Consider the following 13,923-nt stretch of genomic DNA (forward strand, 5'->3'; position numbering starts at 1 on the left):
GACACAAAGTGATCCTCAAGTTACATTCATTGCTGTATATGACATCTGGAATGATGAGTCATACCCTGAAAGTGTGTCATATCTTAAACTCACATCGCGAAAAAAAAGGAAAAAAAACCTTCACGGCTCTGGGGGTATTCGCAACCCTCGCCCCCCCCCCCCCCCCACAACTCTGCTATATCTACGTCCCTGGTGGACAATAAAGATTAATGTAAGCACTGAAATTAAATTAATTGTGCCAAAGCAATGTTTCATAAACTAGTAAATATCGAGGTTTTCCAACTGACATTTAATGGAGTTCTAAAGGGGATTATGTAGCTGTCTATTAGAATCCTGCAGTCCTTGGTATGCACTGCGTTCACATTGCGTGCCAGTATGGGTAGGGATGGGATGCACTGGACAAGCGTGCACTTGAACCATCTCTCAGCATTCTCACCATGGTCTAGGAAAGGACGCACGTCTGCTTGAAGAATAGGAAAATAATGCTTTCCTGATTTTCACGCTGTAAAGCACTTAAAGCTGTATAAGACTGCGCCACATCATTTTATGAATTTATTTGTTCATTAAAATTTTTACTCTACTTGTGAAGAACGAAAACGCCTACGTTACATTTCGCATGATTCTTTTTTTTAGTTCCATAACGAATCTCAATAGATTTTGAAGAAAATAAATGTAGTGTTGTAACATTTTAGATTCTTAATAAACTATTTAACTTTTTCAGTTTGTAACAGTCATTCCGCAATGACGCTGTTTGTGAAGCATTTTCAACTGATTCACAAATCTTGTATTGAAAAACTATGCTAGCGTGTAGCTGTCAGTTTCCTAAAGTTTTAGAGCACACAATACTGCGAGTAAAATATATCTAAATGCACGAACGAGTTTAAAAAATGGTAGTGACATTGATATCTGTCTTCTTTCACAAATAAATGCGAGTTATTGAGTGGCGTCACTGGCACGACTTGAAGCCGGTGGAGTCCCTGTGGAGTGGGCGTAGCATCAAACAAAGCAGGATCGAAAACGAATTACTAGCTATCAGTGCTAGCCTCGTGTTGACCTTCATGTGATTTTAATAATCCATGAGTCACTACTGGATAGCAGATAAACAACTAACATACCTAATGTCAAGGAGTTCACAGTCAGTGAATCAGTTTTGAAACATTTCATACAGTTCACTTTGTGGGTAGGGTAGCCACAACAGTAGAAATCCATTTGAATAAATCAGTAACCACAACAGCTGCCATGAGAAGATTTATTGATCTCCTATTGGTTCACTACTAGTTGTGTATCGTCAACTGTGTGTGTTCCGTCAGACATGCATGTAAGTATTACAGGCCTAAGCGGGCCCATGACGATAACAACATTGGTCTCGATTCCTCGTTGTCTCATTCTACTAGACTTGGCCACTGTTTCTATGTTTCGATACAGTGTATCGATACGTGGAACTGTTTCAGTGTTTCGGAACGGCTGTGGTTCACTGTTTCGAAACAGTGGTGTTTCATTCCGCACCTGTCTCGGATAACCGGACCAGATTCGATCTCGAGCCCGACACAGAAACTGTATCGTTGTTTCAAAATAAGGCTGTTTCAGTCCACCTGTGCTTGGAACGGACTAATTGTATCGAAACAGTGATGTTTCATTCCCCTCTGTGTCGGACGAGATTCGGGCTCGGCACAGGTACTGAAACACAACATACCACTTCGTGAAACACTTTCAAGAGTGTCGAAATCTTTTTGACAACCAATAGCATGAAGCTTAAGATATCCGAAAATAAAGCTTCGTTTCTAGCTGACTGTCCTATCCCGAAATGGCGTAACATCTGCTTTATAAACACTAACCAAACAATAAAACAACGCATACTATTCACATTCAAAATAATAAATATGTGAAAATCATTCAGTTAAATTACACTTTTTTATAACATACGCTTCTCTGTTCATGTACAGTAATCATATTAAGAAACGCAAGTAAGCCTACAACATTGTGAATAAAAAAAAGGCATAGAGTGACACTATTAGACATATATACAAATTTGATGTAGGTATAATTGCAAGCAATCTGTTTGACATATCACTGATAGTGTAATGGTGAACGGGAAGGGCTGGGAAGCATGGTGAATTTATAATAACGGTTCGAAACACCTTGAAAGACAAAATTTTTTCTGTTATATTTTGTTATTTATTCGCATTATTTGTGATACTATAGTCACTGTTCCTATTATCCACAATGATGCCCTTTGTGTGCATGGAAATTAGCAGGATGGGTATATTACCCATACTAACGGAATGTGGGAATCCCAGTAGCATATCCGTTGTTTCTGCAGTTTGCTCCCACCTCCAGTTCCGTTCGTGGTGGTTCTTCTGTCTTCAGCTATGGCTGTCCTCAGCCAATTGAAAAGTATGAAAGTCACACGACATGAAAGCAGCGCATTTGCTGCATGAAATACGAAACTGCCACGACGCCTAAGTGATAATTTCATACTTTCTGCGATATGATTAGCGCTCTCGAACCTCATTCGTGTTTATATGGATATACTTATACAGTAGACATTCAAGATGATAAAATGTGTAGGGTTATTAAATTACAAAACACAAACTGTTTCGAAACAGTGTATCGAAACATTACATTGTACTGTTTCATTTTCTTCGAAACAGTTACGTGTTTCAGTTTGCCCATCTCTACATTCTACCTACATAAGTAATGTTGCAATAATTACGTGGTGGATTTAGTTGACTACGATATAAGGTTGTAGACAGTGTGACATATGGAAGTTTGGGTTGGTCACGGGAGTGTGGGTTAGGGCGTCTCCGAGTATATGTGTGTATTATTGCTGGAAAAAGACGTAGTGCTCGAAACCTAGTGTGCATGAAGATTTCTGTCATGTTTTACTGGGCATCACGCACCGATCCACTATTGGTGAATGTTTGCCTTTCCCTTATTTTTACATGTTGTTCGATCCAAGAATTTCCATTGTTGTTATTCATTATGTGTGTGTGTATATTTTGAGCTATTTAATTTCATTGTACTAATCATATATAACGGTGATATGATCGCTAAACGAATAAATAAATAAAAGCGGTTATCTGTGGTTCAAGAGCAAAATCCAACGTAGTTTTTTTATTGTTGTATTGTTTATCTACAAACAAGACGCCCGTTGTGTTCAGTGCAGCTACTTCATATGACATGAAAACAGCATTTCTTGAGAACTGAAGTAAACGCCACTGTTTAACTTACTAGGGTAAACACATGGTCAATATATTGGAACACTCACCTATGGTATTTAGTACACAAAGCCTGAGAGAACCAATGAGCTTAACCACTGAAAGAGATTCTGTTCACGCGTTGTGTCACTATTGATGAACATTGTTTTGGTTTGAGGGCAGTGGAAGTGAGGACAACATCTTGCTGAGGGTTGAATAGTTGTGTGTAGCTATGGCGTCGACAATTTAAAGCAAATATGTGTAATATGGCTGTGCATCAAGAATAAGTGGATTTTATTTTTTATTTACAATCTGTATCGTGTGTTCTATTTAAATGCCCAAGTGCCTGATGTAACTAAGTTCTGCGTTCTGTGATTGTTTATCGACACAGTTACACATAACATGAAGGCGTTATACTAGTGGCTAGCAATTTTGCTGTGGCAGGGTAGTAGTAATGAAGATGAGCCCAGGATATTGCGCTCAAGCTAATGTATGTAGCCCGAGGGGGGCACTATTTTTTTGTTTTGTTTGGGAATAAGGGAGGATGGAACTAAAAGTTTGGGTGGAAGGCATTCAGCGCATAGTTTGTGGCGTCACTGACAGCACGACTTGTCAGGTGAGTACATCGTCAATTTATAAATCATAAACAGTAGTCTTGTTTAGATGTGGCAGCACCAGCTTAATTTGTACGAACATTGACAACAGCATGACGTAATTTACAGGATAATATGAAAGAAATAACGTCTACAATTGCTGTGTATGAAACTGCTAATAGAAGTAATTAGGTATATGAAGTAAAGCAATATCATGTCGTAGCCGTATTGTAAATTCACAGTGCTGCAGAAAAAAAAAAAAAACTTCTATTTTACTGGAAAGTTTACTACTCCGCGATGTTCTTCAGATACCAATACTCTATATACTCTATTATTGTTGGAAGAAGTATGTGTTGTGTATGCAAGTAGAGTAATTCTCTAATATGCCAAGTAGATAACTGGTAGAGTGATGGGAGGTATGTTACTCTAATCCTTGTTTGACCATCCTGGGTTACGTTCTCCTAATTTTCATCCCCTAGTTCCAAGTGAATGCTAATAGGATAATGTAAAGCATATGTTGTGTAACTGTCTAATTAGTAAATTTACTCAGTGTAAAGTGAACTTAGTGTGTGAGATTTGAATGCTCCCGCATTGGCTCTCACAATACCCCAAAAATAACATTTTTCTAAAGAAATGCATTAACTACACATTTTATTGCCTGTCAGCTATAAATGCATATTTGCATATTGTGGCACTGCTGAATGAATTAATTGTTGATATGAAGTACTAAATGTAATTTATTTTGATAGAAAACATGCAAGCATAATGTTTGTCAGTTATGCCACACAACATACATGTAGACTGATATCCATATTGCTACATGCACTGTAAATGCACTGCACTATGTACTTCCCTAAGTCACTAAGGTGTATGGTGGATGAACCCATTGAGAAGGCCACAGGTCAGTTTACTGTCCTATCCATGTCCACAGAAACTGAATGATGTACATTTTTGTGTATATGCTTGAAGTTATCTGTGATGTCTCATACTTTTTATGTTAAATGTGCTAAGGACAAATATTAAAGGGGGTGTGGGGGCTTAGAAGGGCTGTAGACTCAGGCCTCCAGGTGGGCAGAGAGAGGGCGGAGGGTTCCACTCCGATCAAAATCTCAGCTAACTGTCCAAAAAAAAAAAAATCATACAAGATGCAGTCATCATCATAAGATACAATCTGAAACAAATTTCTTTGTTACATCCATCGTCTTAATGAATTAGCGTAAATCAGTTTTAAAAATATAAGACTGAACATAGTGCATTAGACTTGTGTTTAATATTTTCTAGTGAAGCAAGTAGCTAGATAACTCATAACGGAAATGTCAAAACTTTGTGAAAAATGTTGAGGTGATCTTATTGAAGACAGTTTTCATTCTGAAATTCTTCATTTTCGTGAGTATTTGAAGTGTTTCCTCAAAGAACAGGCTGCCAACATTTGACTGCTTGAATCACATGAATTAGTCTTTGAAAATGAGCTTGGTGATGTTTTTCCACATGTAATGATTGCTGAGTCATGAATTGTGAAGCTGAGAGGGTATCTTCATACTAACTCTTATCAAGAACAAATTGTGTGCTACAATGCAAGAGCAACACATTTCCACTCTTGTCTTGTTATCATTTGAGCAGGAGGTGACCAGTTATCTTGATTTCCAAGATGTGATAGAGGACTTCACTAGGCTGAAAGCTAGAAAAAGAACTTTTTGAGATACTGGTACTCATTTTCTTAGAGTTTGTGTTTATGTGATAGGGTAACTTTGTGCGGTTTTTTTATGCACTTGAAAGTTCTGTTATGCAAGATATATCATCATCTAATGCATGGCATCGTTGATGTTGTAGAATGACATGTATTCCTTTAACTTTACTACTGTACTTTCACACAAATGTATTAGGCCTGCTTGATGTCAGCAGGGGCCACACATTGGGCTAATGTGGCCCTGTGTAACATGTAAAGTTCTAGGCACTTTGCATATTTTCCAGATAAATGATTGAAATCTGACATGCAAAGAAGTTGAAAATTAGAAACTGCAGACAAATATAATTCTAAATTCAGAAGCTCAAACGAAATTATATGGTATTTATCTAGTCAGATCTGTTGTTACATACAGTAATGAATACTCATTGAAACTGATTTGTACATAGGATACCTTCTTAGTGAGCACCATAACAGAGAAAGGTTTCCCTTAGGTTTGTTGTTGCAAATGACAGTGACTGCAAATCTCTTGTTTCTAGTAGCTGATTTCTGTCATGTGTCCTCTGTTGTTTGTGACATGCATTAATCATCCATTGATTGCTCTGTCACAGAATTTCCTTCTTTTTTCAGTCGTTTTTTTATTGACAGGACAGCTACAATCATCTTTCTGAATCCTTTCATGCTGAAGTTAGTGAATAGGTGGTGTTTTTTTTTTTTTTTTTTTTTTTTTTTTTTTTTGGAGGGGGCAGGGGGGGGGGGGGTAGCTGTTGGGCCTGCAGAGTTGCACGATTTACCGTGATAATAGTAATGTTAATGTTTACTCTTACTTTCATCATTGTGTACTCTGCACCCATCTTACACACTCAAGTTACATCATCGATACCACTCTTTGCAGGGATCATGTCAAAAGTTTGCTGGGTACCTAATTGCACTGAAACAATAAAAATATAGGGGAGTGACAAAAGAAGTCTACTTCATGTGAATATTAGTTCAGTCTGATATAGCATTCTCTTTTGATAGTTGGGCCTTGCTATGTACTTCACCTTTAAAATCATTCCTATTTCTAGTTCCATAATTATGGATGTGGCTGTTGAAAACTGGAAATTCTCTCAGAAATTTCAGGTAACACACACATTTATGTGTTTGTGTGTGATTGTTTGTTTGTAATCGTACAGGAGTCATACTTTTAAATTCTATAAAATATTCCAGCCCAGTACCTTGTTGATAAAGCCTCTCTTTATCCTTATTGCTCGTTTTGGACTTTTAAATGATTGTCTTACTAACTTGCATTTCCCCCATACTCTTTAATGGGTTATGCACATTCACACAATAAGCACATAGCACTGCTGGTCTCTCAACAGCCTTTAGACATTGCATGGACCTTTTCCTATTCTTTGTCATTCTTACAAATATATCCACTCAGTCTGGATAAACATCTGTTTCCATAACAAACATTTACTTAAATACAGAGAAATATACACCTTTGAAAGCACTGTCTGAAGAATGTTCTGATAAGCAACACAATGCAGATAAAGGCAAAAGTACTGTGAAGAACTCTTGTATATACTAAAAGTGTTGTACTGCTAGGGAGCCTTTCAGCTCTTAGGTTAGAAAGTTTGTATTGGAGACATTTTTTATTTATTCATTCATTCATTCATCCATCCATCCATCCAGGGTTCATATGGTAATTGTATTGCATTTGTCGTCATAATACAATGAAAATAGGGAGTTAAAATATTCAGATTCATAGAATAGGTAACAATGTTTTTATGAAGGAAGAAAAGGTGGTTGACCATGGCCTTGCTGAAGGAACTGTCTCAGAATTCGACTTAAATGATTTAGGAAAAGCTGAATCAGTATAGTCGGACAGAGGGACAGAGTAATCTCCAGCCTCTTGAACAGGAGGTTCGTGTGTTAACAGCTTCACTGCTTCATTCTGTTGGTACCTATTGTACAATGGTTTTTTTTTTATACAGTTTGAACAAGATAACTTATATTGTTTTGGTCTTCAGTCCAAAGACTGGTTTGATACAGCTCTCCACACTATGCTATTTTGTGCAAGCCTTAACATCTCCGAATAACTACTGCAACCCGCATCCATTTGAACCTGCTTATTGTACCAATATTAATCATTCTTTTATAGAACCACACTTCAAAAGATTCTATTCTCTTCTTGTGTGAACTACTCATTGTCCACGTCTCACCTTGATACAAGGCTACATTACAGACAAATGCCTTCAGAAAAGACTTCCTAACACTTAAATTTATATTTGGTGTTAACAAATTTCTCCTCTTCAGAAATGATTTTATTCCCATTGCCAGTCTACATTTATATCCTCTCTACTTCATCCATCATGAGTTTTTTTATTCCCAAATAGGTACCTCAGTCACCATTGCCAAAAGCTTTCTCTAATTTTACAAAACATATGGAGATAGGTTTGACTTTCTTTAACCTGTCTTCTCAGATAAGTTGTAGAGTCAATATTGCCTTGTGTGCCCCAGCATTTCTCCAGAAACCAAACTGATCTTCTCCGAGGTTAGCTTCTAGCAGTTTTTCCATTCTGCTGTAAATAGTTTGTGTCATTATTTTGCAACCATTATTTATTAAACTGATGAACCATGGACCTCGCCGTTGGTGGGTAGGCTTGTGTGCCTTAACGATACAGATAGCCGTACCATAGGTGCAACCACAACGGAGGGGTATCTGTTGAGAGGCTAGACAAATGTGTGGTTCCTGAAGAGGGGCAGCAGCCTTTTCAGTAGTTGCAGGGGCAACAGTCTGGATGATTGACTGATCTGGCCCTGTAACACTACCCAAAACGGCCTTGCTGTTGTGGTACTGCGAACGGCTGAAAGCAAGGGGAAACTACAGTCGTAATTTTTCCCGAGGGCATGCAGCTTTACTGTATGATTAAATAATAATGACGTCCTCTTGGGTAAACCATTCTGGAGGTAAAATAGTCCCCCATTCGGATCTCTGGGCGGGGACTACTCAAGAGGACGTCGTTATCAGGAGAAAGAAAACTGGCGTTCTACGGATCGGAGCGTGGAATGTCAGATCCCTTAATCGGGCAGGTAGGTTAGAAAACTTAAAAAGGGAAATGGATAGGTTAAAGTTAGATATAGTGGGAATTAGTTAAGTTCGGTGGCAGGAGGAACAAGACTTTTGGTCAGGTGAATACAGGGTTATAAATACAAAATCAAATAGGAGTGCGGGTAAGCTACTACAAACAGCATAGTGAACGCATTATTGTGGCCAAGATAGACACGAAGCCCACACCTACTGCAGTAGTACACGTTTATATGCCAACTAGCTCTGCAGATGATGAAGAAATTGGTGAAATGTATGATGAGATAAAAGAAATTATTCAGGTAGTGAAGGGAGACGAAAATTTAATAGTCATGGGTGACTGGAATTCGACAGTAGGAAAAGGAAGAGAAGGAAACGTAGTAGGTGAATATGGATTGGGGCTAAGAAATGAAAGAGGAAGCTGCCTGGTAGAATTTTGCACAGAGCATAACTTAATCATAGCTAACACTTGGTTCAAGAATCATGAAAGAAGGTTGTATACATGGAAGAACCCTGGAGATACTAGAAGGTTTCAGATAGATTATGCACTCCTGGAAATGGAAAAAAGAACATATTGACACCGGTGTGTCAGACCCACCATACTTGCTCCGGACACTGCGAGAGGGCTGTACAAGCAATGATCACACGCACGGCACAGCGGACACACCAGGAACCGCGGTGTTGGCCGTCGAATGGCGCTAGCTGCGCAGCATTTGTGCACCGCCGCCGTCAGTGTCAGCCAGTTTGCCGTGGCATACGGAGCTCCATCGCAGTCTTTAACACTGGTAGCATGCCACGACAGCGTGGATGTGAACCGTATGTGCAGTTGACGGACTTTGAGCGAGGGCGTATAGTGGGCATGCGGGAGGCCGGGTGGACGTACCGCCGAATTGCTCAACATGTGGGGCGTGAGGTGTCCACAGTACATCGATGTTGTCGCCAGTGGTCGGCGGAAGGTGCACGTGCCCGTCGACCTGGGACCGGACCGCAGCGACGCACGGATGCACGCCAAGACCGTAGGATCCTACGCAGTGCCGTAGGGGACCGCACCGCCACTTCCCAGCAAATTAGGGACACTGTTGCTCCTGGGGTATCGGCGAGGACCATTCGCAACCGTCTCCATGAAGCTGGGCTACGGTCCCGCACACCGTTAGGCCGTCTTCCGCTTACGCCCCAACATCGTGCAGCCCGCCTCCAGTGGTGTCACGACAGGCGTGAATGGAGGGACGAATGGAGACGTGTCGTCTTCAGCGATGAGAGTCGCTTCTGCCTTGGTGCCAATGATGGTCGTATGCGTGTTTGGCGCCGTGCAGGTGAGCGCCACAATCAGGACTGCATACGACCGAGGCACACAGGGCCAACACCCGGCATCATGGTGTGGGGAGCGATCTCCTACACTGGCCGTACACCACTGGTGATCGTCGAGGGGACACTGAATAGTGCACGGTACATCCAAACCGTCATCGAACCCATCGTTCTACCATTCCTAGACCGGCAAGGGAACTTGCTGTTCCAACAGGACAATGCACGTCCGCATGTATCTCGTGCCACCCAACGTGCTCTAGAAGGTGTAAGTCAACTACCCTGGCCAGCAAGATCTCCGGATCTGTCCCCCATTGAGCATGTTTGGGACTGGATGAAGCGTCGTCTCACGCGGTCTGCACGTCCAGCACGAACGCTGGTCCAACTGAGGCGCCAGGTGGAAATGGCATGGCAAGCCGTTCCACAGGACTACATCCAGCATCTCTACGATGGTCTCCATGGGAGAATAGCAGCCTGCATTGCTGCGAAAGGTGGATATACACTGTACTAGTGCCGACATTGTGCATGCTCTGTTGCCTGTGTCTATGTGCCTGTGGTTCTGTCAGTGTGATCATGTGATGTATCTGACCCCAGGAATGTGTCAATAAATTTTCCCCTTCCTGGGACAATGAATTCACGGTGTTCTTATTTCAATTTCCAGGAGTGTATATAATGGTAAGATAGAGATTTAGGAACCAGATTTTAAATTGTAAGACATTTCCAGGGGCAGATGTGGACTCTGACCACAATCTATTGGTTATGAACTGTAGATTAAAACTGAAGAAACTGCAAAAAGGTGGGAATTTAAGGAGATGGGGCCTGGATAAACTGAAAGAACCAGAGGTTGTACAGAGTTTCAGGGAGAGCATAAGGCAACAATTGACAGGAATGGGGAAAAGAAATACAGTAGAAGAGGAATGGGTAGCTTTGAGGGATGAAGTAGTGAAGGCAGCAGAGGATCAAGTAGGTAAAAAGACGAGGGCTAGTAGAAATCCTTGGGTAACAGAAGAAATATTGAATTTAATTGATGAAAGGAGAAAATATAAAAATGCAGTAAATGAAGCAGGCAAAAAGGAATATCAAGAGCTCAGGTGGAAATCCAGTTCTAAGCAAAGAAGGGAATGCAGAAAGGTGGAAGGAGTATATAGAGGGTCTATACAGGGGCGATGTTCTTGGGGACAGTATTATGGAAATGGTAGAGGAGGTAGATGAAGATGAAATGGGAGATATGATACTGTGAGTTTGACAGAGCACTGAAAGACCTAATTCAAAACAAGGCCCCGGGAGTAGACAACATTCCATTACAACTACTCACAGCCTTGGGAGAGCCAGTCCTGACAAAGCTCTACCATCTGGTGAACAAGATGTATGACAGAGGCGAAATTCCCTCAGACTTCAAGAAGAATATAATAATTCCAATCCCAAAGAAAGCAGGAGTTGACAGATGTGAAAATTACCGAATTATCAGTTTAATAAGTCACAGCTGCAAAATACTAACGCTAATTCTTTACAGACGAATGGAAAAACTGGTAGAAGCCGACCTCGGGGAAGATCAGTTTGGATTCCGTAGTAATGTTGGAACACGTGAGGCATTACTGACCCTACAACTTATCTTAGAAGAAAGATTAAGGAAAGGCAAACTTACGTTTCTACCATTTGTAGACTTGGAGAAAGCTTTTGACAATGTTAACTGGAATACTCTCTTTCAAATTCTGAAGATGGCAGGGGTAAAATACAGGGAGCGAAAGGCTATTTACAATTTGTACAGAAAGCAGATGGCAGTTATAAGAGACAAGGGACACGAAAGGGAAGCAGTGGTTGGGAGGCGAGTGAGACAGGGTTGTAGCTCTCCCCGTTGCTATTCAATCTGTATTTTGAGCAAGCAGTAAAGGAAACAAAAGAAAATTTCGGAGTAGGAATTAAAATCCATGGAGAAGAAATTAAAACTTTGAAGTTCGCCGATGACATTGTAATTCTGTCAGAGACAGCAAAGGACTTGGAAGAGCAGTTGAACGGAATGAACAGTGTCTTGAAAGGAGGGTATAAGATGAACATCAACAAAAGCAAAACAAGGATAATGGAATGTAGTTGAATTAAGTTCGGTGATGCTGAGGGAATTAGATTAGGAAATGAGACACTTAAAGTAGTAGAGGAGTTTTGCTATTTGGGGAGCAAAATAACTGATGATGGTCAAAGTAGAGAGGATATAAAATGTAGACTTGCAATGGCAAGGAAAGCGTTTCTGAAGAAGAGAAATTTGTTAACATCGAGTATAGATTAAAGTGTCAGGAAGTCGTTTCTGAAAGTATTTGTATGGAGTGTAGCCATGTATGGAAGTGAAACATGGACGATAAATAGTTTAGACAAGAAGAGAATAGAAGCTTTTGAAATGTGGTGCTACAGAAGAATGCTGAAGATTAGATGGGTAGATCACATAACTAATGAGGAGGTATTGAATAGAATTGGGGAGAAGAGGAGTTTATGGCACAACTTGACTAGAAGAAGGGATCGGTTGGTAGGACATGTTCTGAGACATTGAGGGATCACCAATTTAGTACTGGAGGGCAGCGTGGAGGGTAAAAATCGTAGAGGGAGACCAAGAGATGAATACACTAACAAGGGAACCTCCCCATCACACCCCCCTCAGATTTAGTTATAAGTTGGCACAGTAGATAGGCCTTGAAAAACTGAACACCGATCAATCGAGAAAACAAGAAGAAGTGTGGGACTAAAAAAAGTAAGCAAAATATACAAACTTAGTAGTCCATGTGCAAGATAGGGAACATCGAGGACTGTGGGAGCTTAAGAGCGCCGTGATCCCATGGTCAGCGTGACCCACTGTGGAACTAGAGGTCCTTGGTTCAAGTCTTGCCTCGAGTGAAAATTTTACTTTCTTTATTTTCGCAAAGTTATGATCTGTCCGTTCGTTCACTGACATCTCTGTTCACTGTAATAAGTTTAGCGCCTGTGTTTTGCGACCGCACCGCAAAACCGTGCGATTGTTATTGAAGGCCCGAGCTATATTTGCTGGATTCATATTGCCCACGGAATACATCTCACGTATTTAATGCACTCTCGTCCAAAGTAGTGAACAGTCAACTGCCAGCCAGCGAGCCCCGTTAGCAAGAATACTCTCTCTTTCGTGCGCTGTAGTCAACTGACGTCGTGTGTTTTGATGTTTGTTTAGGTGTGGCGTCCCCATACTACGGCGCAGTTACCTTGCATCGGACTGACGGACGGACAGATAATAATTGTCTGAAAATAAAAAAATTAAACTTTTCAGTCGATGGACGGCTTGAATCAAGGACTTCTTGTTCCGCAGTAGCTCACGCTAACCACGGGACCACGGCGCTCTTGAGCTCTTATTCTCCTTGATGTTGCATATGTTGCCCATTGACTACTCAGTTTGTATAGTTTGCTTATTTTTTCATAGTTCCACACAACTTCTTCCTGTTTTCTCAATTTATCTGAATCCAGTTTTTCAAGGCCTATCCACTGTGCCAACTTATAACTAAATCTGAGGGGGGTGCGATGGGGAGGTTCCCTTGTAAGCAGATTCAGAAGGATGTAGGCTGCAGTAGGTACTGGGAGATGAAGAAGCTTGCACAGGATAGAGTAGCAAGGAGAGCAGCATCAAACCAGTCTCAGGACTGAAGATCACAACAACAACAACAACAACAGTTCGGTAATATTCATATCTGCCTTCTTTGCAATTGGGGTGGTTACACTCTCATGGCTGGCTCTCCCAAGGATATCAGCAGTTCTCCTGGAATGTCATCTACTCCAGGGATCCTGTTTCGGCTTTGGCCTTTCAATGCTCTGTCAAATTCCCCTTGCAGTAGCAAATCTCCCATCTTCTCTTCATCTACTTCATTTTTCATTTCCTGTATAATTGCCTTCAAGTTAATTTCCTGTGTATTACCCCTCTGTATATTCCTTCCACCTTTCAGCTTTCCTTTCTTTGCTTGGTTCTGATTTTCCATCTGAGCTCTTGATAATTGTATAGCTGCTTCTCTTTTCTCCAAAGGCATCTTTAAGTTTTCTGTAGACAGTGTCTATCTTTCCTCTAGTTATGTG

At 40.8% G+C, this 13,923-nt stretch overlaps 1 protein-coding gene across 2 annotated transcripts in view; it reads left to right on the forward strand.

Moving 5' to 3' along the window:
- Nucleotides 1-3,214: 3,214 nt before the first annotated feature.
- Nucleotides 3,215-13,923, forward strand: part of LOC126184534 (ras association domain-containing protein 8) — a 91,781-nt gene continuing 81,072 nt past the window's right edge. Inside the window, exon 1 of one of the 2 annotated variants that reach the window (XM_049926940.1) lies at nt 3,215-3,813. In XM_049926940.1, the coding sequence (XP_049782897.1) occupies nt 3,742-3,813 (72 nt within the window). In that variant the 5' untranslated portion in view covers nt 3,215-3,741. The remainder of the gene's footprint in view (nt 3,814-13,923) is intronic. The other variant, XM_049926939.1, reaches the window with a different exon arrangement.

Source organism: Schistocerca cancellata, chromosome 4 (genome assembly GCF_023864275.1).
Source record: "Schistocerca cancellata isolate TAMUIC-IGC-003103 chromosome 4, iqSchCanc2.1, whole genome shotgun sequence".
NCBI classification, from domain to species: Eukaryota; Metazoa; Arthropoda; class Insecta; order Orthoptera; family Acrididae; genus Schistocerca; species Schistocerca cancellata.